At 33.7% G+C, this 26026-nt stretch overlaps 1 protein-coding gene across 1 annotated transcript in view; it reads right to left on the bottom strand.

The window, feature by feature from the left end:
* Positions 1 to 1669: 1669 nt before the first annotated feature.
* The window catches only part of LOC139529985 (atrial natriuretic peptide receptor 1-like), a 37824-nt gene continuing 13467 nt past the window's right edge, over positions 1670 to 26026 (bottom strand). The window contains exons 10-24 of the mRNA XM_071325990.1: positions 24521 to 24596; positions 23780 to 23876; positions 22553 to 22783; positions 21903 to 22007; positions 21255 to 21326; positions 20807 to 20969; positions 19620 to 19781; positions 16309 to 16504; positions 11922 to 12062; positions 10736 to 10859; positions 10036 to 10104; positions 9645 to 9807; positions 5038 to 5148; positions 3655 to 3746; positions 1670 to 2182 (exon numbers count right to left, since the gene is read on the bottom strand). Coding sequence (XP_071182091.1) covers positions 1889 to 2182; positions 3655 to 3746; positions 5038 to 5148; positions 9645 to 9807; positions 10036 to 10104; positions 10736 to 10859; positions 11922 to 12062; positions 16309 to 16504; positions 19620 to 19781; positions 20807 to 20969; positions 21255 to 21326; positions 21903 to 22007; positions 22553 to 22783; positions 23780 to 23876; positions 24521 to 24596 — 2096 coding nt within the window. The 3' untranslated portion in view covers positions 1670 to 1888. The remainder of the gene's footprint in view (positions 2183 to 3654; positions 3747 to 5037; positions 5149 to 9644; positions 9808 to 10035; positions 10105 to 10735; positions 10860 to 11921; positions 12063 to 16308; positions 16505 to 19619; positions 19782 to 20806; positions 20970 to 21254; positions 21327 to 21902; positions 22008 to 22552; positions 22784 to 23779; positions 23877 to 24520; positions 24597 to 26026) is intronic.

Raw genomic sequence — 26026 nt, 5'->3', positions numbered from 1 at the left:
GCTAATAAAGTCGACAATAAACTAACAACGCCATGGCAAATAAAGTCCACAATAAACTGACAACGTCATGGCAAATAAAGTCCACAATAAACTGACAACGCCATGGCAAATAAAGTCGACAATAAACTGACAACTCCATGTCAAATAAAGTCGACAATAAACTAACAACGCCATGGCAAATAAAGTCCACAATAAACTGACAACGCCATGGCAAATAAAGTCGACAATAAACTAACAACGCCATGGCTAATAAAGTCAACAATAAACTGACAACGCGATGGCAAATAAAGTCCACAATAAACTGAAAACGCGATGGCAAATAAAGTCGACAATAAACTGATAACGCCATGGCAAATAAAGTCCACAATAAACTGACAACGCCATGGCTAATAAAATCCACAATAAACTGACAACGCTATAGCAAATAAAGTCGACAATAAACTAACAACGCCATGGCAAATAAAGTCCACAATAAACTGACAACGCCATGGCAAATAAAGTCGACAATAAACTAACAACGCCATGGCAAATAAAGTCCACAGTAAACTGACAACGCCATGGCAAATAAAGTCCACAATAAACTAACAACGCCATGGCAAATAAAGTCCACAATAAACTGACAACGCCATGGCTAATAAAGTCGACAATAAACTAACAACGCCATGGCAAATAAAGTCCACAATAAACTGACAACGCCATGGCTAATAAAGTCGACAATAAACTAACAACGCCATGGCAAATAAAGTCCACAATAAACTGACAACGCCATGGCAAATAAAGTTGACAATAAACTAACAACGCCATGGCAAATAAAGTCCATAATAAACTGACAACGCCATGGCTAATAAAGTCGACAATAAACTAACAACGCCATGGCAAATAAAGTCCACAATAAACTGACAACGCCATGGCAAATAAAGTCGACAATAAACTGACAACACCATGCCAAATAAAGTCGACAATAAACTGACAACGCCATGGCTAATAAAGTCACCAACAAAAAACTGACAACGCCATGGCAAATAAAGTAAAAGACAAAAACGTAAACAGCAGTATACAAAACACAACATTCAGAAAAAGAAATAGTTCGAGCAACATTATTCCAACCGAAAACCAGGGTGATATCTGGTTATCTAGAATGGTAACCAGATCCTACTCCCATGTGGAACCTGTAGCTCATGTAGGTACAAACCCGATGATTTTCAAATTCGGTATGTTAACATTAAGGTGTCATGATTTTTTTTCCTTTCCTAGTGCCTTTACAAATATTTTGTTTTTTAATCTTGAATTTAACAAATTAAATAATACTATAGATCATACCTGGTTCTGATCATTAGTAAACTGAGATGAGTTCGTAAAATTTAGGCTACCACTGAAAAATAGGGTATGATGGACAGGAAAAGAAAATCAGTATAACTATGGTTTTGAAAGATAAACGTCGTCCTTTTTCACTTCTTGTTTTATTAACTAAAGGTATATTAGTAACGTAGACGTAAGGGAGAATGTTTTAATGATTTCCCGGATGCTTTGTGTACGATTACCTCCCTTTTCATAAGTCTATTTATTTTTTTCAGCTGGTTTTGTTAGCTAATTTGTTTAGCCAATACCAACACAAATATACAGTTTCTTTGTATCGCTCTATTTCCGTGAGATTTTAATTATTCTAGCATTTTATTTTTAAATATTATCGAATACTTTTAATGCAAAAACTAATGACATTTATAAACAGAGTCAAGACAAGTAGTAAAATAACATGTCTAATTTCTAATTTCCACATGTAAAAAAAAATGAAAAAAAATAACAAAATATCACATTTATGAACTGGAAAAATTGTTCGTAAACAATTGCACTAAGTCTTGTAAAAATGAAATAACTTGAATTAATTTTATTAATGGTCAGCATCTTCTTGGTCACTGTCGAACAACTGTAAACTTGGAGTTTTGATAGAAAGTTGAATTAAATCTGCAGATGGAAGCTTATTCTGTCCATCTTGGAAAACGTCAGAGTGTTTGATTTTCTCACATAAATCGGGCAACGTTTCTTCTTCTGAACTTTCTGTATCCTCTACTTCTTGATCCATATTTTCTCTCAGATGAGAATAGTACTGTTTAGACGAGTCTTGACTAGATATGTTTTCTTTCTTTATTCCTTCCAACCAGTACGTTGTCATACTGCCCTTCCCCTTAAAACAAATAACACATTTAATGAACCAGTAGGTTGTCATACTGCCCTTCCCCTGAGAAAAAATAACACATTTAATGAATTATACTGCCCTTCCCCAGAGAACAAATAACACATTTAATGAACCAGTAGGTTGTCATACTGCCCTTCCCCTGAGAACAAATAACACATTTAATGAATTATACTGCCCTTCCCCAGAGAACAAATAACACATTTAATGAACCAGTAGGTTGTCATACTGCCCTTCCCCTGAGAACAAATAACACATTTAATGAATTATACTGCCCTTCCCCAGAGAACAAATAACACATTTAATGAACCAGTAGGTTGTCATACTGCCCTTCCCCTGAGAACAAATAACACATTTAATGAATTATACTGCCCTTCCCCAGAGAACAAATAACACATTTAATGAACCAGTAGGTTGTCATACTGCCCTTCCCCTGAGAACAAATAACACATTTAATGAATTATACTGCCCTTCCCCAGAGAACAAATAACACATTTAATGAACCAGTAAGTTGGCATACTGCCCTTCCCCTGAGAACAAATAACACATTTAATGAATTATACTGCCCTTCCCCAGAGAACAAATAACACATTTAATGAACCAGTAGGTTGTCATACTGCCCTTCCCCTGAGAACAAATAACACATTTAATGAATTATACTGCCCTTCCCCAGAGAACAAATAACACATTTAATGAACCAGTAGGTTGTCATACTGCCCTTCCCCTGAGAACAAATAACACATTTAATGAACCAGTAGGTTGTCATACTGCCCTTCCCCTGAGAACAAATAACACATTTAATGAATTCAACAACAAAAAATTGCAAGTACACGTTAAATAAAACATTATACTGTAATTATTTACAAAACTTTGAATTGTGAAATACTGAGGCTTTTGTACCTTAGGAATATATTACCATAGCTGTATTTGGCAAAACTTTTTGTAATTTTTGGTCCTCAATGCCCTTCAATGTCATTCTTTATTTGTAACTTTTTTTCGATTCGAGCGTCACTGGAGTCTTTTGTAGACGAAACGCGAGTAATTTCATTCCTGGTAGCTATGATGAGTTTATATATAATGCAAACAATATTTGGTCCTTTAATGAACAAAATAACAACCTGCAGATTTTTCGAATATACCCAACTTTTCAACGGTGTAAAATAAAATCTGATTCGCACTTACAAAAAATTGCGTACATTTAATTAGTTTATATGATGATATATATATTGTACAAAATTTTGTTTGCAGGACATCCGTTTTGTAGATCTGATCGTTTTGAAATAAACTATGGACAAGTAAATAGCTGCTTACCCTTCCGGATTTGTTTCTTTTTCTCAATCGATTTATGAATTTCGAACAGCGGTATACTACTGTTGCCTTCATTAATGTGTTACTTTGTCCGAGCTCGCCTCTTGGCTTTGGTTATTTATGAATGTTCAGACAGAAAATCATTTAATTTTTACCTTTATTGTTAGATCACCTCTTTTCTGGAGTTCAAATAATCCGGTTTCCTTCAACATATTTGCTGTTGCGCTACTCATATGAATTTTCAAAGCTAAAAAATAAGATTAAAAAATATTGCCCCTTATTTCAAACGAGTTAAGTTTGTGCTTATATGTATTTTAGTGGCTAAAGGTACTCATAGAGAATGAAAATATTTTTTTTGAAGTGATGTCAATGAAAAAGAAGAATGTTTCCGCGTTTGTTTCTATTTTCTGGTTTTGTTTTTTTCTGGTTAAATTATTTTTATCAAAACTTACCACCAGTCCTACTTTATACAATCAGGTAAAAAATCAATGAAAACATTGTTCAAAATATTAAAATAGAAATTTTAAAAGTGGATAAAACTTTACCTCTTTATCTTATTTACTTTTCTTGAAACTTTAATTGTTCCATATTTCTATAAAACTTGGAAATTCTAAGTTGGTCCGAGACCACAATTATTTCGTAGTGCATTTCCTTTAGAACATAAATGAAAAGAAAAAGAAAACAACCTGCGCTTTCTCAAAGAAACTTTTACAGTGTGTTGTTCTACTTTTGGGACAAATTATATCAAAATGATAGAAAACTTCATCGGCTTTAACTCAAAATATGGACAATTTTATGTTTAGGGCGTCTTAAAATCTATTGACAGCTCCCGAAGTGCTAATTTTAAACCTTTTTCAGCTGGACCAAACCACTACTTTCCTTTAAAACTCTGGACCCAAATTATTTTACAGTGTAATTTCACCCCCCTGCTTGCAATTTGATGCATTGAACATGGATAAATAAATTTGGAAGGGGTATGAAAATTAATGGCAAGTAACCCACTGTCAACACTAGGGACTATATTTGTGAACAACGAAAATCAAGGGACGACAATTGTTGTCTCGGACCAGTTGTAGGTTTTAAGAGATTTCAGATAAATGATAAAGTAAATGTTTTAAAATGTATTTCAATGAATACATTCGGAATGACATAGTCTTGTTAAATAAAACTGCACACTATTTATAATAAGAATTAACAGAACGAGATACAGATAAAAAGGGTTTCATTTCTGAGGTGAAAATTTTAAGGAGATTAATTTTCTGCTCTCCTGTTGACACCATTTGCGAGTATGGTCTTGAAAAAACGATGATAGTCCATCGAAAGGGGACGATTAATGGCTGACCCGTGTTCAGAGATAGCCATATCTCTTGCACGTAATGGACACCCTTGTAGATTTCGAAAAAGAGCATGTTAATGCCGCTACAAGGCAGCACTCGTACCTACAAAGTGGAAAGGGATTAATATTAGTTGCAATAACTTGTTTCCTAATCGACTTTAAATAAATATGTTTAAACTATCATTTATATCATATACATTACCTTCTCCATTTGATTCCATTCTAGAAGCTGTATTAACAGTGTCACCAAACAGACAATATCTTGGCATGGTAAGGCCGACAACTCCTGAAACTACTGGACCACTATGCAGACCTGCACATAAGGTATTAATTGTAGTCAAAACGTGTTCATCAAGATTGTCAAATACGTATTCTATAAGAACGTTTCTTTCAAAATCGAATACCTAAAGTATCTTTGTATTTAACTACACACAATATAGTAATAATCTAATACATGGTACATTAATCAACCCCAGTTTTTGGTGGGATTCGTGTTGTTGTTGTACCCATATTTGTTACATTTTGTTCATGCATCGTTGTCAATATAATTTAAATTGATGCAAATGTCGTACAAGTGAAAGGTTTAGCGCTATAAAACCAGGTTCAATCCACCATTTTCTACATTTGAAAATGGCTGTACCAAGTCAGGAATATGACAGTTGTTGTCCATTCGTTTGATGGGATTTGTCATTTGATTTTGCCATTTGATAAGAGACTTTCCGTTTTCAATTTTCCTCAGAGGATAGTATTTTTAGGATTTTACTTTATACTAAATACTAAGTGGATAATTTGTCTCTTAATGTGTTTTATTTTCATTATTTGTTAATGTGACATGTTTATCACCAGATCAATTCTAAATGCAGATCGTTTTCAGAGAGTTGCTTATAATCCATCCTCTTTAAGAAAATATGAAATACACTCTATGACAACACAGTCGAGAGAAACAGGACAGGAGTGTGGTTATACGTTAAACACTTAAAAGGTCACTATTTGGTGCAACCGGTACCAAAATCACGATGTTTATCGTATGAAGGAATGTCTTCGATATCCGATTTGGTTCAATAGTTTACCTCTATCAACGAAAATATTCTTTGACAAGTTTGAGTTTGGTTTTTTTAATCTATCCTACTTTAAGGTAATAAGTGTGCATGTGGTTGTTGATTTAGCATTGTAAATGAGTTATTTTAGATATTGATTTATATAAAATGGATTTACTTTAAGATTGGGCGTTATTCACCCATGCTTTTAAAAAAATAAATTACTTGTTGAAAATAACAAAAAGATACGATTTTTGATGTGTGCTTCTCTGGAGGTGTGACTAGATTCACTGGGGTAAAGCTGATGACCGTAACTGCATTCACGGTCATCCCAAGATGTCGGATGAAAAATTAGGTCAGTTTCTGTATTGTCTGTTAAAGTGTTTCTATATCATTTTCTTTACAAATCATACATTGAAACGATGTAAATTTATAAAAGAATCACTCGAAAATCACTAATTACTTCCGAGAAATGTGCATGGAACGGGAAATTCGATTTGAAAAAATCGTTAAGATGACCGTAAATCATAATCAAAATATTTTCAAGATGACCGTAACATAAAACAAGGATGACCGTGATTGGTAAAAAGATGACCGTAACTTGTAAAGGATGACCGTAATTTATATAGGACGACCGTAACTTTTATAGGATGACCATCAATTCTAAGAAATATCCGTATTGTATTCAAAGCTTTTTTGTTGGGTTTGTCGATCTCAATAGGGGCTCGGTTAGCGGATATAAATATGTTTCATAAATTTCTTTTTTTAAACTATAATATGATTGGCCATATTTAGGATTTATAACAATGATAGTAAATTGCATATTTCTCGTAAACAATGAAATATTTATTGATATCGACGTTAAAATTTTAACACAAATTGACAGCGATACGACGAAAATTTGAAGAAACATGAATGTGTCCCTAGTACACGGATGCCTCATCTACACTATCATTTTCGAGTGCACCTTTTTATGTTAGGGCATGTTTGGGGTGTATATTTTGTCTTTAAAACGTACAAAGCAAGAGTATTTTATATAGCATCTCTCTTCAGATTCTATCATTATTATATATCAAAGCTACAGGTTGACTTTATAACGTAAAAAAATGACAGTACAAAAAGATGAAATATATGGGTCAATTGAGATACCTATCTAATGAATCACAAAAACAGAGTAGGTGTGTTCGAATCGCTATTTTTTTTTCTAAAAGTACTTGACGACAGTCTTTTAATTTGGATGATGAAAATGGATATCTTGAAAAAATATGATTTTCTTGTGTGTGATAACTAGGGTTTATAATCTTCAACCACTGAAAATGTTTAGTCTGCCCTTCCACGAAATATTTAATTAGAATTTTTTTAAATGCTTAAGAATTTTCAAAAATTCCATCTGACATCCAAACAGACAATATTTTTAAGTTGAATCAATGCAGACAAGATCATTAACTAATGCTCATTAGCTAGTAGATTTATTTGTCTTTTAAAATATAACATCGATCGTAACGGTGCTATGTGGATAAATTTATCAGTTTTCAAGATCAAAATTGGCAGAGCGTCATCCCTACAATGGCTTCCATTTCTACGATTGTGAGCATGAACTGGCGTAATGGGGATATAATTTTGAAGAAGTAGAATCCTGACTGTATGAATAACATTTCTGTATATATATACAAATTGACAACGTTCCGCCTTGTGATACGCTTTTCGTACAATACTATTTTAAGGATCTACTTTGCTGGAGCTCACCTTCACTAGTTTATTCGAATGATATTTTCAAAATATTTCTGTTATTTTATTTGCACGACAAAATGAAAGACGATATAATATCAATGGGTGTACATGCAATTTTTTGGCATTTTTAAAAATGTGTATTTATTATATGTCATTAAAAGGAATCCCAGAAACAAAACAAAATCTTCTGTCGAGCAGTTGAAGGCTGTGCACCGCATTTTTTTCATTATGCTTGTAAGGTGTCATTTTATCGCGCTTTTGTAGCATGTTTTCCCTTCCTGTTCATTTGCATGTCTTTTGGCATATTCATTTTAAAAATTGAACCCTCTACTGTAAAAAAGATACATATGGTAATCTTTGCATTTGAAGCACGTCTTATTTTCTTCTACCTATAGGATAAAACTCTCATATTAATATGTGTATACCAACACGACTAATCATTTGATACAAAAAGATAGTTATATAAATACGGATATTTCTTAGAATTGAGGGTCATCCTTTAAAAGTTACGGTCATCATTTACAAATTACGGTCATCTTAAAAGCAGTTATGGTCAGCCTTGTTATGAATCGCTGATTCTGTTACGGTCATCTCGATTGTGATTTACGGTCATCTTGGCGATTTTTTCAAATCGAATTTCCCGTTTCATGCACATTTCTCAGAAGTAATTAGTGATTTCCGAGTGATTCTTTTATAAATTTACATCGTTTCAATGTATGATTTGTAAAGAAAATGATATAGAAACACTTTAACAGACAATACAGAAACTGACCTAATTTTTCATCCGACATCTTGGGATGACCGTGAATGCAGTTACGGTCATCAGCTTTACCCCAGTGAGATTGTCAGAAGTTATAAAATATTTTAATGAATTTTTGTAAACATTGTATAGGAACATTGTTTAGCAAACAAATCGTGCAGCATGTAGATTAACAAAGCAAATAAACACGTATTAATAATTGATATTTCAATATTGAATTTATCTGTGGAATATATATGCATAATGAAACGAACATGAATTAATGACAGCTGATCGGAAATGGTATACGCATAGTTAATTTTCCGGCATTTAAAGTCTTATCCTGAGACGAGAAAAGTCTGTAATTCTTCATCTTATTTAAGTCAATAGCTGTTGCTGTAGGGAAAACGGTACTATTTATTCTGCCATAGGCGACAATACTAACATTTTCTAATTTTACCACTTTTTATAACAAAAACCTGGATAAAACAGTTATGTGTGGTGTTAGTACTTTATTACTCTATTTTAAAAATTGAAGCCAAATAGTATCATGACCAATTTCTAACGGAGCTTGTTTGTGTTATCCATGCCCACCGTCATTTTGCAGCAAATTTATAAAATTTTGAAAGCCTTTTCGAATAATTCTCTAGAAAATATTTCAATAGATTTTAAAATTTATATTGTAAATGTAGACACTGCAGTTATTCATAGATAAATAAAAAAAATATATTGTACCCTTACATCCAATCACGGCGCTCCTAAGATGACTTCCTTCACCTGTCTTGGGTACACAAAAGGCCAGCCTAATGCTAGGATAATGAAATACTACCGTTTTCCCTGTATCTCAGCCGCATCATTATTCAACCTATCAGAATCGTTATGTGATAAGTAATTAATTCAAGATGGAGTGTATGTCGACTGAAACTTATAGCTCCGCACCGTGATGCAAAGCAATTAATATTGCTGTATCTTAAAGTGTACTCGTATTTAATTGTTACTGTTTAAAAATGATAAATTTAATGCATATATTTTTCATATTGTACTGAATAGTATAATTGCTGTCATCTTCAAATTTTGTATATTGTACTTAATTTAAGTTTGTATAACTTGGTTTATTTAGACAAAAAAAATAGTTTCAAACGAAACCGATATTTGAAATGGAAGCCTTGTACTATTAAACAAATTATAATTACTTTTGTCAATTTAATAAAGCAATATATAAGAAAGAACAAGTTGATGTTACGATAAATCAGTTTCAAGTCTATTAAGATAAAATTAAATTTCAATAATACACATTTTTACCTATTCTAATACGAAGACAACCTTCGGGGTCATGAGGCATCCTAAAATTTCTCACACCATCAAGAAGATCTAGGGCTACATAAGCCATTTCACTGGCATGTTTGTCGCCATTTCTTTCCGGCAAACCACTCACCACCATATACGCATCTCCTATTGTTTCAACCTTTAATAAAATCATGTTTAGAGTTTTGCTTTAAATAAAGGTAGTGAAACATGATAGAAAATGTAGATACCTTATTGTTAATGATAAATTATCCTTTAGATGTGCATATTAATTTTTGATATTCCAAGTATTATGTAATAATTTTCATTATATTGATTATGAAATAAAATTAAAATATTGGCTCCAAAACAGCAAACAAATAATAGCGTGTCTGATCTCTCGACTTACCTTGTAAACCTCATACGATTTTATTGTATCATCAAATACGGTGTACAGGGAGTTCAATAGTTCCACAACCTATAAAATACATAGAAACTTACAGCGTTTCTTAAGCAAATGGACAATAACAGCAAATAGTAAACATTTACTTATTTATTATATGGCATTAATATTACTACTAAGCTAACTCAAACTCAAGTATAAAAAAAATACTTTTAGATTCTTGTAATGTTGAAACATATTTTGTAAATACGAGATTTCTTCAAATTTGATTATAGCATTGAATGCCTCAACACAGACCATGGTCTATAGCAGGATTGTACACGATAGTTTTCCAACCGGAATAAAACAGTCTACCTTTCTTGAATATCTGAGGTTACAACGATTTGTTGTGTAGATTATAAGGATTAATTGCTCCCCGTTTGTCTACCAGTATATTTATTCGTTTACCATTTGCAAAAGTATAAACTCCTTAAATGTGGAACATCTTTCAAATGGTATTCCCAATTCACATTTTAATGTAACAGTATTTAAAATAAAAATATACATTGAAATACAAATTAGAGTGAAAACCATACCATAACTATTCTTTTTCCCACAGTAGCAAAGATTATAATAAAAGGTTACCTTTCCTTTAAACGGATACTTTTTTAGACTTTTGTACTGAATAGAATATTATGACTTCGTTCGACTATCAGTTGGATTTTACCTGAATAGGTGTACAATCTCCTGCTATTGTAGTGAAACCAACAATGTCTGAAAAGTATATTGTCACTTTCTCAAAAGATTCAGCTTTCACTGTTTTTCCTAGCTTCAGATCCTCTGCTACTTTTCTGTAAAACAATAAAAACAACTAATTGTAAATTACAAGTGACTCACGCTCTTGTCTGAATTAACTTTCACCAGGAACACCCATAAGAACCACATTCAGTTGTAGATTTATATGGCCAAAAAGGATACAAATCATATAAACCTTTTTATTCATATTCGGTATTTATTCTTAAATGTTGATTTGAAACGCAAGTATTCGATTATTTGAATGTTCAGCATACATTATCATATCATTATTAATAAGTGAAGGTATGATTGCAAATTAGAAATATTCAAGGGGTTTAGAATTATTTCCCTATTTTGTAATTTGTTTGTATTTTTTTTTTTTTTTTGCAATGGTGGTCTTTTATTTTTATTCTTTACCATCTTTAACATACGTACATTTTCATTTGTGTGTTGTCTCTTTGGACATATATAGTTATTAAAAACAGTGCAATCACTATTTCCTTTGTAATATTCATATTTATTATAATGTTGCAGACCCAAGACCACAATTAATGACCCTGTATTTCGTTGTCCAACGAATATAGCTCGTTTTAATTAAAGTGTATTTTTTCTTAATTTGTTTTCTTTCCTTTTTATTCATTTCTTAGGTGTTTTTTTGTGGAAATGAAAGAAAAGGTGAAATAAATTTTCGGATGTTGTATTTTAACTGATTTTGATATGGAAAAGTTATTAGGCCAGGTGCAAAAGGTTCATATTTTCAAAATTCTGAAAATATCTTGACTTCAATAGGGGTCTGGATGTGTATTGGCTAAATTTGTAAGAGGGATTACTAGTGGTTCAATCTTTCTGAATGTTGAATATTTTTTAGAATAGTGCTGTACTTTACACACACAAAATATTTGACAGGAATTTAATTGTGGTCTGTGGCCATCAGTACGTATACTAAATGAGGTCCAAACAATACAAACATATAAATGATAACTCATTAGTAAAACATGGTAACATAGCTATCAATACCAATGATTCTATAAACATGGTAACATAGCTATCAATATCAATGCTTCTATAAACATGATTAATGTACATATATTATTGTACGTTATAAGAATGCATATTACCTTGGAAGCATCTGATATAGTAACGCATCTGTTTTCCGTTTTTCGTCTTCTAACTGTGCTGTCCTGTCAGCTACAAGTTCCTCCAATTGATTAGAATACTTCTCCATCATAACAATCATATTTTCTATCACATTCGACTTTCTGGAAGTGAAAATGTGAGCTGGCGCTCATTATCTTACTCATCAGTTACAGTAACTGAAAAGTTTCAATTTAGAAATTATATTGAGTATGTACCGGGTAACCTCTTTCCCAACTGGAAATCATTATAACAATCCAAAAACTCCTTCAAAACGCAAGATGTACCAAACAGACTAACAATATATTTTACAAATGGCTTGAATTGGAAGAAGTACAAATTATTATACGATGAAACCAATTTTAGATGCAAACAAACCTAAACTATGCGGTATGGGCTTTGCTCATTGTTGAAGGCCGTACGGTGACCTATAGTTGTTAATGTCTGTGTCATTTTGGTCTTCTTATCCGATCCTTTTGCCTATCTAGGCGATGTTTCGTTAAATTAGAACACACATAATAAAGTATTTCCACAATTTAGCTACCAACAGATTGACCATCACTCCACGAGGTGTATTATAAATACCGGTATATGATTTGAAACAAGATACCGAATGCAAAGTAATACCGCAGTCCCACCAGGCCACGATCGTACAACGATCTTTGAAAAAAATGATAATTTTGATGATCGTAATGTGATTGTGAAGATCGCAGTAAGGTCGTAGTACGGTCGTGGTGATGTCTTTATGATCGTGATGCGCGTGACCAACTTTGAACATGTTCAAAATAGTCGTTGTGCAGTCGTGGGGAAATTAGGTCGTAGTAGAAGTGTAGTGAGAGCGCAATATGGTCGTGATAAGATCGCAAAGGTCGCTGTACCATCGTAGAGAAAGCGCGATTCAAGTCGGGGAGATTGCGCTACGACATCACTACGACCATCACGTTCTTTCCGCGACCCAAACACGCTTCCACAACGAATATACAACGTTCATATCACGCTGTTCAAGGCCATAGTACGATTTTAGTACGCCCATGCCGTCCTTATCTCGCTGTTCTTACGTTCATACAACTATCATCATGCTCGGGCGGGGGCAGATTGTCATTGTCATATAAAAATTTATAAAGGCTCTCCAGCTTTTGTTTGTCTGTATGTAATTTTGACCTCTTGTCCTTTATCGCCAACGGCTCAAGCATTCTTGACACATCTGTGTCATCCCTACTATCGTTCATTAAGGCATCGCCATTTGATCTTCATAGACCAGCAATGAGTCATGATATAGGTTGGATTGGTCGGTCCGACATTTATCTTCTGCATCATGATTCGTTACTATCAGATCTCCCTCTGCCTCATCCTCTACCCTTACCCTTACGTATATTTTGGTAGCATGACTGCGTTGTTACCAAAAAATTCTACGTATCAGTGAAAAAGAGAAGAAATGATACAGTATGTATATGGAACATAATATTGATGTTATTGCTCGGAGCGTAGTAAGATCGCGGTATGAACGTGTTATGCTCGTAGCCTGGTCGTGGTAAGAGCGTGCTATAATACCAGTAGAGGCGTGGTAAGATCGTGTTGCAATCAGATAAACCGCAGTATGGTCGTAGTGGGGACGTGATGATCGTAGAAAGATTGTGATAATCGAAGTGAGGTCGCAGAATAAGCGTGGTAAGAACGTGGTTTCATCGAAGCGGGATCGTTGTAGAAGCGTAATGCGGACGTAGTAGCAATGTGAAAAAATGAACATTTTGACAATCGTAGTGCGATCATGCATATCGCAGTAAGGTAGCAGTACAGTCTTTATGAGGTCTTCATGATCGTGATGAGCGTGGCCAACTTTGAACATGTTCACAACAATCATGGTGCGGTCGTGGCGAAATCAGGTCGTAGCAGAAGCGTAGTGAGAGCACAGTAGGGTCGTGGTAAGATCGCAAAGGTCGATGTACCATCGTAGCGACAGCGTAGCGCCAGTGCGATTCTAGTCGGGGAGACTGCGCTACGTGGATTAATCGTAGCGGGATCGTTGTAGCAGCGCAATGCGGGCGTAGTAGCCATGTTATTTAAACAAAAATTTACATTTTCATGCCGCTCATACTGTGAGGTCACCACGATCTGAATTTATTTTTGATAGCGCTGAGCGTGGTGCGATCGTAGTCTAGTGGGACTTGGGCTAATACCGCAGTCCCACTAGCCCACGATCGCACTACGATCTGTGAAAAAATGAACATTTTGACGATCGTAGTGCGATCGTGCAAATCGCAGTAGGGTCGTAGTACAGTCTCTGTGAGGTCTTCATGATCGTGATGAGCGTGGCCAACTTTGAACATGTTCACAACAATCGTGGTGCGGTCGTAGCGAAATCAGGTCGTAGCAGAAGCGTAGTGAGAGAGCAGTAGGATCGTGGTAAGATCGCAAAGGTCGATGTACCATCGAAGCGACAGCGTAGCGCAAGCGCGATTCTAGTCGCGGAGACTGCGCTACAATCTCACAGCGACTTTAAGCCCCTGTCCCACCAGACCACGATCGCACTACGCTCACCGCAATCTAAAATAAATTCAGATCGTAGTGCGGTCGCGGTATGAGCGGCATGAAAATGAAAATTTTCGTTGCTTTCACGATGCTACTTCTTCCTCATTACGCTTCTACATCGATCCCGCTACGATTATACCATGTTCTCACCACGCTTATTCTGCGACCTCACTACGCTAATCAAGATCTTTCTACGCTCATCAAGTTCTCACTACGAACATACCACGAGTTATCCGATTGCAACACGATCTTACCACGCTTTTACTGCGATTAAAGTACATTCTTACCACGTTTATACATTTGTACTACGTTCATACCGCGATTTTACCACGTTATCAGTAATAACGTCAGCATAGTATTCCATATCAATACAATTCCATTCCTTCTATTTCTGATTAATACATAGATTTCTCGAAAACAATACATTCATACCACCAAAATATTCTAGAACACGAAGGCGTGGTGGTAGGGGTTTATGTAGAGGCAGAGGAGCTCTGATAGTAACGAATCCTGATCAAGCAGAGATTTCGGACCGACAAATCCAACATAAATTACAATCTTTTGCTAGTCCATAAAGCTCAAATGACGATATTTTAGTGAACGATAGCAGAGATGGCACAGAGGTGTCAATATATATAGGAAGATGTGGTATGAGTGCCAATGAGACAACTCTCCATCCAAGTAACAATTTATAAAAGTAAACCATTATAGGCAAAGGTACGGCCTTCAACACAGAGCCTTGGCAAATACCGAACAGCAAGCTATATAGGGCCCCAAAAATAACTAGTGTAAAACCATTCAAACGGGAAAACCAACGGTCTAATCTATATAAACGAGAAGCATGGTTGAGCCGTTAAAGAAAATGGACAAGAACTACATACAGACAAACAAAACCTGAAGATATAAAATATATTTTATGTGAAAATGACAATGAGCATGATAGTTGTAGTATGAACGTAGTAAAGTCGTAAGAATAGCGTGATGAGGACGGCAAGGGCGTGCAAGAATCGTACTATGGTCTTGAACAGCGTGGTGTAAACGTGGTATAGTCGTAGTGGAAGCGTAGTTGGATCGCGGTGAGAACGTGATGGTCATAGTGAGGTCGTAATAACGTCGCTGTGAGATCGTAGTGCAGTCTCTCCGAATAGAATCACGCTTTCGCTACGCTCACGCTACGATGGTACAGCGGAATTTGCGATTCTACTATGACCTTAGTGCGTTCTCACTACGCTTTTACTACGACCTGATTTCTCCACGATCGCACCACGATTGTTTTGAACATGTTCAAAGTTTGCCACGCTCATCATGATCTTTAAGACCTCACCACGAGCGTGATCGTACTATGATCATCAAGATTTGCATATTTTTCACAGATCGTAGTGCGATAGTGGCCTAGTGGGACTGTGGTATTACTACGACCTCATTACGTTCTTCACGTTCTAACAACGCGTCCACTACGACTATACCACGTGTTTTTATACCACGTTGTTCAAGACCATAGTACGATGAAAGATCGTGATAATCGTAGTGAGGTCGCAGAATAAGCGTGATGAGAACGTGGTAAAATCGTAGCGGGATCGTTGTAGAAGCGAAATGAGGACGTAGAAGCAACGTGAAAGAATCGAAAATTTACATTTTCATGCCGCTCATACTGCGAGCTCCACACGATCTGAATTGGGACTGAGGCTTAAGGTTGTCACATGTGTGGATTGAATTAAGACGGTCAATAAAATTTAAAAATATCCAAAACAATTACACAGAGCACAGGAATAACATTAATAGTACCAGTTTCACTGCGCATTTCAATAAATTGTGGTCCCTAAAATTATTATCATAGCTTACTTAAATGGATTGATGGCATTCAAAGTTTTAAGAACACGCTTGATTGAGGGTCTGACTTGTGGATCTTCAGCCCAGCACCGTTTTATTAAAGCCTCAATAGCCATTGTCTGTTTCATTGTCTCTACATCATCCGACATGTGTGGGAATTTCGGACGAAATGGCACCTTCAATGTAGCAGCTACTTTATTAATTATTTCTTAAAAAGAAAAAAATAGTCAGCGATTAAGATATATTAACAGACATGAAATTAGGGGAAAAAATCTATTCTATTCAAATATTTTTGTTTTTAAAAGATATAAAAATCGATTTTATTTCCGCTTCATGTAACTTTTCAGATATTTAAATATTGTGTTGTTTAGTTTTCATGAGTCGATTATATATATATAAATAACAACTTGATTGTATATCCATTCATAAGGCTAAGACATTACTAACCTTTTAACATTTGTTTGGGTTTTCTATATTTGTTAAATATAATACCTATAATATAATTGGAAGATTGTGTGGATAGTCATGAATTCAAAGGGGGTTTAAAGTTATTTCCCTTGTGTTAACCACTTCTATGGACTTTTTGGATAGGCATCCATATTTTTTCTGTATTTTGATATGAAGATTGGTAAAATATTTTGGTATACATTTAGCAAAAACAAATAAAAATATAAAAAGTTTAAAATATAATGTTTTTGTTCAATCATTAATGAAAGTGAAATAGTGAAATGTTAATTCGCTTATAGCAGACAGTATGGTTCAATTTTGTCAAATTGAGCAAAGAAACAGCGATGTTGAATTATTTACTTTCAAGAGACCAATTTGGTCTCATTAAATCCGTATCCATGAGTCCTTCAATTTAACCTATTAGCTAGAGATGAATTACGCCTGAATTATGCGTGTTTAGTTATCAAAAGGACAAAAGTGTTAAAGGGGTACTACCTATAACATATATAAAATATCTAAAGTATGATTTTTTTGTTCAATCATTAATGAAAGTGAACTAGAGGCTCTAAAGAGCCTGTGTCGCTCACCTTGGTCTATGTGCATATTAAACAAAGGACACAGATGGATTCATGACAAAATTGTGTTTTGCTGATAGTGATGTGTTTGTAGATCTTACTTTACTGAACATTCTTGGTACTTAGAATTTTCTCTATCTATAATAAACTTGGACCTTTAGATACAGTGAAAAATATTTTGTAAAAATTTACAAAAATTTACCATATTAGTGAAAATTGTTAAAAATTGAATAAAATGGGCAACAACTCCTTAAGGGATCAACTGACGATTTTGGTCATGTTGACTTATTTCTAGATCTTATTTAGCTGAACATTATTGCTGTTCACAAGTTATCTCTATCTATAACAATATTCAAGATAATAACCAAAAACAGCAAAATTTCCTTAAAATTACTAATTCAGGGGCAGCAACCCAACAACAGGTTATCCGATTTATCTGAAAATTTCAAGGCAGATAGATCTTGACCTGTTACACAATTTTACCACTTGTCAGATTTGCTCTAAATGCTTTGGTTTTTGAGTTATAAGCCCAAAACTGCATTTTACCCCTATGTTCTATTTTTAGCCATGGCGGCCATCTTGGATGGTTGGCCGGGTCACCGGACACATTTTTTAAACAAGATACCCCAATGATGATTTTGGCCAAGTTTGGTGTAATTTTGCCAAGTATTTTCAGAGGAGAAGATGTAAAAGATTACTAAGATTTACGAAAAATGGTTAAAAATTGACTATTAAGGGCAATAACTCCTAAAAGGGTCAACTGACCATTTCGGTCATCTTGACTTATTTGTAAATCTTTTTTTGCTGAACATTATTGCTGTTTACAGTTTATCTCTATCTATAATAATATTCAAGATAATAACCAAAAACAGCAAAATTTCATTAAAATTACTTATTCTGGGGCAGCAACCCAAAACCGGGTTGTCCAATTCATCTGAAAATTTCAGGGCAGGTAGATCTTGACCTGATAAACAAATTTACATCATGTCAGATTTACTCTAAATGCTTTGGTTTTTGAGTTATAAGCCAAAAACTTCATTTTACCCAAGGTTCTATTTTTAGCCATGGCGGCCATCTTGATTGGATGGCTGGGTCACTGGACACATTTTTCAAACTACATACCCCAAAGATGGTTGTGGCCAAGTTTGGATTGATTTGGCCAAGTAGTTTCAGAGGAGAAGATTTTTGTAAAAGATTACTAAGATTTACGAAAAATGGTTAAAAATTGACTATAAAGGGCAATAACTCCTAAAGGGGTCAACTGACCATTTCGGTCATGTTGACTTATTTGTAAATATTACTTTGCTGAACATTATTGCTGTTTACAGTTTATCTCTATCTATAATAATATTCAAGATAATAACCAAAAACAGCAAAATTTCCTTAAAATTACTAATTCAGGGGCAGCAACCCAACAACAGGTTATCCGATTTATCTGAAAATTTCAGGGCAGATAGATCTTGACCTGTTACACAATTTTATCCCTTGTCAGATTTGCTCTAAATGCTTTGGTTTTTGAGTTATAAGCCAAAAACTGCATTTTACCCCTATGTTCTATTTTTAGCCATGGCGGCCATCTTGGATGGTTGGCCGGGTCACCGGACACATTTTTTAAACTAGATACCCCAATGATGATTTTGGCCAAGTTTGGTGTAATTTGGCCCAGTAGTTTCAGAGGAGAAGATTTTTGTAAAAGTTAACGACGCCGGACGACGACGGACGACAGACGACGGACGACAGACGACGGACGACGGACGACGGACGCCAAGTGATGGTAAAAGCTCACTTGGCTCTTTGGGCCAGGTGAGCTAAGAAGTGAAATAACAATTCGTTTTAGCAGCCAGTTTGGTTCAATTTTGTCAATTTAAGCGAAGAGCATGAATTTAACAGCTAGTGTCCTGTTAACATTGAAAGTGAAACAATATAAATCATATGATTGACTGATTTGATCCACAAAAAACACATTCTTATATAGATAAAAATGATGATTAATGTATACTTTTAACCTATAATAGGAAATTAAACAGATCCTATAACATAATTGCACGATTTCTTTATTTATTTATGTTTGTTTCGCTTAACTGACCGTCGGCAGTCTCCAGGGTCAACTCGATAGTTATTCAGATGGCGTCAAGCCTAAAATACATACAAAACGATGATACAAATTAGTTTTTTTAATTAGGATATACGTTTTAGTATGTTATAAATCAAATATGAAACAATAATATTAAGTCAAATTGGATAACATGAATTTGACAGGCAATGTCCCTTCTAAATATTATCAATCAGAATAATAGTTACCATCTGCCGGAATATAAGCTTCACATCCAAAAGGACTATCTCTTGTTACTAGTTCCTTTGCTATGATACCAAAACTATAAATATCTCCTTGTATTGATCCAGTCTTCTGATGTTGAACAACCCACTTTCTTAAATGTTCTGGTGCGGTCCAGAAAAGTGACTCTAAAACCAATAGTTTAATTGAAGATCATATGATGGTAATATTTCGTTTTTCAAGACGATTAGTATAATTTCGGTTTATCTTTTAACGTTTAATTGTTTGAAGTACATCAAAACAAATTTACAACATGTTTCAATTCATACCTTCCACTCATGCTTGATATCAACATACGGACTTCACAAACAGGAGGTGTTCATGACACGAAAACTGCTTCCAAAGGGTATGAGGGAGAACGGCTGAGATTGACGCAACACAAGTTTTTGTTACCATCAAGAATTGATTTCCCCTAGAAACCAGAATAGTCTGATCAGTAAATCTATCGATTGTTTCTTGTTCCCGATTCTAACTTAGTGTAATTTTGAATCTGGATGATGCATGCATATAAGAACAGATTAATTAGTTATCAAAGGTATCAGGAATATAATTTAGTACGCCAGACGCGCGTTTCGTCTACATAAGACTCATCAGTGACGCTCATATCAAAATATTTATAAAACCAAACAAGTACAAAGTTGAAGAGCATTGAGGATACAAAATTCCAAACAGTTGTGCCAAATACGGCTTAGGTAATCTATGCCTGAGATAAGAAAATCCTTAGTTTTTTTTAACCCTGTCCACGCAACCAAACTCGTTTATTTAGAGTAAATGTTTCTTTCCTCTATTTTGATTTTTCTAGCTATTTTTCTAGCTTTATATCCTCTTTATATTTCTATGAGATTTGAAAGATCAGCAAACCACTGGTACCTACGTTTAGAGTTAACATATTACGAAATACATCCGGATATTTTATTTCTATTTCACCTGATTCTGTCACTTTAGAGAAATTGATTCAACTGATAATGTTTTATGAATGATCGACTCAAAGTGCAATACCATTTATTGTTTTGAAGCTTTGTGAGATATGTATGCATTTAAGAGATAGACGATTAAACATAAGCATATATATATAGTTACTTTTTAACTTTTGTGGATTTTAAGTAAAATGAAGAATACACTATTAAAGTTCTTTGAACAATGTGTGTAGTACCTGCTCTTGTTTTCCAGTCACTGTTCTCAGTATGAAAGTTTTTATAAATAGTTCTTGGGCCAAAGTCCGAGAGCTTACATGTCCACCTACTATCCACTACACAATTGGTACTTTTCAAATTTCCATGATATTTAAGGTCGCTTTTGTAGATGTATTCTAATCCCTGTCAAAGTAAAATAAATATTCCAAACGTTATTAAGTATAAAAGAAATAATAGATTTTCTTTTCTAAATTGTAGATGTGATTTCAAAACATAACCTTTCAAATAAAAATGAAAACTAGAACAAGGTAAATGCTGAAACTGTTAATCACCACTCTCTCCATAGTATAGCGTTTTATTTAACTACGACAAATTCCCGAAAATGATAAAGGAACACACTATTGAACAACAAAATTTATTACACTGTCTTATGTAATAATATCAAATGTAATATATATTGATCCTCACCTTACAAATATCAATAGCTAATGACAACTTGAACATCGTATCAAGCTTAATGTCATCATTCTCAAGAATATCCTGAAATTACATTTATAGTTTTTAGTTTAAAATAGGCTTTAATATAGTATTTATTCTATGAAAGTGTCACCAGCCATAACAAGATCCATAAATATGTTAGATTATTTTGGCTTTATGTAAATATGTATACATTAAGTCAAAAGAACCTAGCATTTAATAAAAGCATGCCAACTGAAAACAACTTAAGATTATACAGTTATATTGACCATTATTCAAACATTGATTAAAGTTATTAATCAATTACATTATCAAAACGAACATGTAATCAATGATTGGCTGTCGTCAGATAAAATACTTCCGCATATTTAGGCCTCCTGTTTTATATAAGTATGCGATGACTAAAAGTGTGTTAAATCGAACATTGGCGTTCAATATTGTAATCCTTGTATATGTGATGAGTTTATTGAAAAATAGTTATTTATAACTGTAGTATAGATTTGTTGCTCTTTTACTTGCAGAAATGTTTTATTCATCATTAAAATAAAAAGGAATCGATAATTGTTTTAGTAAACTTCTTCAAAGCGATCATGTATGGAAGCAGAATGTGTTTTTATTTGAATAAATTGTTAAACTTACGCATAACCGGCCTTTTGCACAATGTTCCCATATAACCGAAACGTTGCCTGGTTCTGTACACATACCAATTAAAGATGCGACATTTGTATGTTTAATACCAAGTAACTGAAAAACACATGTGTTATATGCTCATTTAAAAAAAGAGAAACTAACTGAAAATATATGACATTGTGTTACATGTCATGTTATAATTTCTCTTTATAAGCCCCATACAATCGATGAGCTGTGTTTAAGAATACGTCTGAAAGAGTTGTAACATAGAGAGGGCAGAAATCGAATTCCAACTATTAATCTGAAACTACGATTTGTCCTCCCATAAATGCGCACAACGCATTACAGACAAAACCAAAGAAGTAAATTGAATGAGATGTAATGTATAATGAAACATTTTTAAGAATGATGAACTAATCTTCACTGATACTTTACAATTTTTTTTTCTTGGCTATCTTTCCTACAAAAATGAAACCATTTAAAGAAATATATAAAATAGTCTAAAGATAAAAACAAATTCCTGAGAGCAAGAGATTAACATTTGGAAGTACTAATTATAAAATAGGTAAAATGTTTTATTGCCACCTCAGTATATTTTACCTTGTCGCTTATTTTAAGAGTACATTGCTAAAATATGTCACTCCAATATTTTTTCTTACTGTTTTCATTTCTTTTAGAAGCTTTCGATCAACTTTAACTTTCTGTTTCTTTAATCTTTTTAAATAAACAATTTGTCCTTTTAACTTTGCTAGATGATTGTTAGACTTTAAAACATCGCCACCATCTATGCCTGACTTTCCTGTATTATCAGTCACTCCATATTTTTCGGTATACGAAGCTGTTCCGTCTGTTAGGCAACCATCACTCTGGGTAAATGCAGTGGATAATGCCTTTTAGAAAATGAGAAAAATTTAATAACATAAACATGTGTGAGCGCTTTGATTGATTAGATAATCGTTTTTAAGTTTGGAGTACTTTTAATCGGATTAAGCCAAACTTTTGGGGGGTCGTTATGTACTAAAGTTTGCATTTGTACTGTTCAACATTTGTATGTTATCTGATTTTCTGTTCTCCTTACCTGACCTTGGTTCTTAACCTGACCTTCACTTGATTACAAATATAGAATCTAGAGCAATCCCAAAATTTGAACTGATGATTAGGTAAATTTCATTTCGTTATTCAAATATTTGCATTAGACAGCCCCTTTTCGAACCAATGTATTGTCTATTTGCTTAGAAAAATACACGAATATTAACGTTTTTATTGTGCTTTTTCATACTGATATCTCACTTGGATCTAACTTTTAGGTGTAATGCGATCGTATATTCACGACCTAGAATTGTTATTATCAGTGCGTGCTTATTATCGGAATTGTCAGATATCGGTGGTGACCAACAAACTTCAAAGTTCATCTAAGAATTTCAATATGTATAGATGTGGTATGCTTACCAATTAAACAAACTATCCACCAAAGTTCAAATAAAGTGGATGTGAGCAGTAAAAAACAACTATACGGCCTTGAACAATGAGAAAAAAAACTATTCGGCTATGGAAAGGCCCAGACATGAAAAATATGAAACAATTCAACTGAGAAAGCTAGCAATTTACGAAAAATAAATATGACAGACATGAACCAACGACAACCACTGAACTACAGTTCCCCGACTTGAAACAGTCACATTTAGAATGTGGCAGGGTTAAATATGTTGTTGAGATCGCACAATCTCCCCCTTATCTGGGACAACGGAGTAACAGCACAACATAAGAATTAACTGTGAAAAAATAGTTGAAAAGGCTTTATTTAACTCATCATATCGAAACGATATAAGTTTTTCTGTGCGGTTTTATACTTAATGCCTATTTAACTTTAATAAAATCTACTTTACCATAAATGATTTGGAATTTTTCGCGATCCTGAAATCCAAATCTTGGTACTTTACTTTCCATGTTGAATCATTCAAGTCTTGCTCTTTCTTCCAAATCCTGTCAAAATAAACGATATATATGCTTTGTAAGGATTTCTTTATAAATGAACTAATTATGCTTTTACTTATTTATGCAACTTTTATTTATTTATTTTTTTGAGGTTTTATTTAGGACATATTTAACGGAAGAACAACTAAACATGTGGGTGTTTTCATATTCATACGCGAACTGCGTCAGTCTAATTAAGAATAATATAATTGTTGAGCAAGAAAGTATACAGGTGCAATTCCGGAATTTTCGTCAGGAAAAAGATGACTCGTTCAATGTAATAACTGTTGCATTATGTTGTATATGTTCATTCAGTCGTCTGATTTTATGAATGATATTAATGAATTTTTTTTATTACTGATAGATTAAAAATTCATTATTTTGCCATTTTTTAAACTTAAACTTGAAACATTTTCAATAACAGAATTCATGAATAAAACATTGTACAAAGCGAAACAATCTAAAATTGAATTTTATTACAGATATTGTGTTAATTGATTAGTGTGTATGTATTGCAGTGTATAAATTTGTTTAAAAAGAATACATAGATAAAACCAGAAAGCATGACAATTTCATTCGTTCATGTATGGATATTTGTATGTTTAGTTTGCTTGTTTTCCAATAACTTTTGTTTAATAAAAATTATAAATTACCGATATAGTAAGAATACTATCAACATGGCGGCTAGCATTCCACAACCAAGTCCAGCATATAAGGCAGTTTGTGAGGCTGAAAAAGACAAGTACATTATTATTATATATAATTTTGCAGATTTGGAGGAAATTTTGGATGAAGATTTTTCATGTCAATACCATAAAGTATAGCTACAACCGATGGAAATTATACCGTTTGTTTTATGTTTAATTTAGTTTGATATATATTGTGCAAATATTGTATGATCATATTTCAAATAAACTTTACCTGGGATTGCATTACTAGTTAGTTCTAAAATGCAACACAAAGGCTCGTATATATGTTAATAAGCTAGACATATTTTTATTTTTATTTAATAATATTGGATCAAGAAATCAATTTAAGTGTGTACGCTATTTAGAATATAGACATTTAGAAACATAAACCAATGCATTGCCCCTTAATTAATAAGAGACAATTCTTAAGGTTTAATCTGCTTCAAATTATATTTCAAGCATGCAAAAAATTAAAGAATGACGCAAAATCCCGTTTTAGCAAAAATCTAAGAATATGATGAAAGTTACCTGTCAAGTCTTTCACATGATTCTACTCCATAACGTATCAATGTTTTACCTGTCGGTGACAATATTGATCGGTTGGTAGTTCATTGGAACTGTTTGCATATTTTATACTTCATTATTGATCACCTTGGATTTTAATTTCAATTGTAAATTGTATTCTTACCAACATTCTGTGTTTATTCTACTATAGCCAATCAGGATAGTTCTGACTCAGTTTAATCTTGAATATTTCGGTTTTTTCCTCTTTTTTCATTTCTTTTTAACATTTTCTGCGAAATTTACAATTTCTCCATTTGATTAATAGTGCATTATAAAAAAAATTACTTTTAATTTTCCATATGTTAAAGCTTTAATTGTCACCGATACATGTCAGTCAATTATTGATAAATTTTATTTCATCTGTCTTGAATAAAAGAGGGGCGAAAGATACCAAAAGGACAGTCAAACTCATAGATCGACTAAACTGACAACGACATGGGTAAAAAAGAAAAAGATAAACAGATAAATAATAGTACACAAGAAAAAACATAGAAAACTAAAGAATAATCAACACGAACCCCACCTTAAACTGGCGGTGATCTCAGTTGCTCCACAGATCCTGATCCAAATGTAGCATGTTGAATAAAGGTTTTCTAAACTAAACTATTCGCTTGTTATCTCGTACAAAAGGCTTAGTTACCTCAGCTTAATTTAAGGTTTTTTTATGCCCAACCTACGACAGTAGAGGGGCATTATGTTTTCTGGTCTGTGCGTCCGTTCGTCCGTCGTACCGTTCGTTCGTCCGTCTGTCTCGCTTCAGGTTAAAGTTTTTGGTCAAGGTAGTTTTTGATGAAGTTGAAGTCCAATCGACTTCAAACTTAGTATACTAATACATGTTCCCTATGATATGATCTTTTTTAATTTTAATGCCAAATTAGAGGGTTTACCCCAATTTCACGGTCCACT

Source organism: Mytilus edulis, chromosome 7, assembly GCF_963676685.1.
Source record: "Mytilus edulis chromosome 7, xbMytEdul2.2, whole genome shotgun sequence".
Classification (NCBI taxonomy): Eukaryota; Metazoa; Mollusca; class Bivalvia; order Mytilida; family Mytilidae; genus Mytilus; species Mytilus edulis.
Note: the sequence above shows the minus strand (reverse complement) of the source record. Positions and strands in the feature narration are given on the sequence as shown.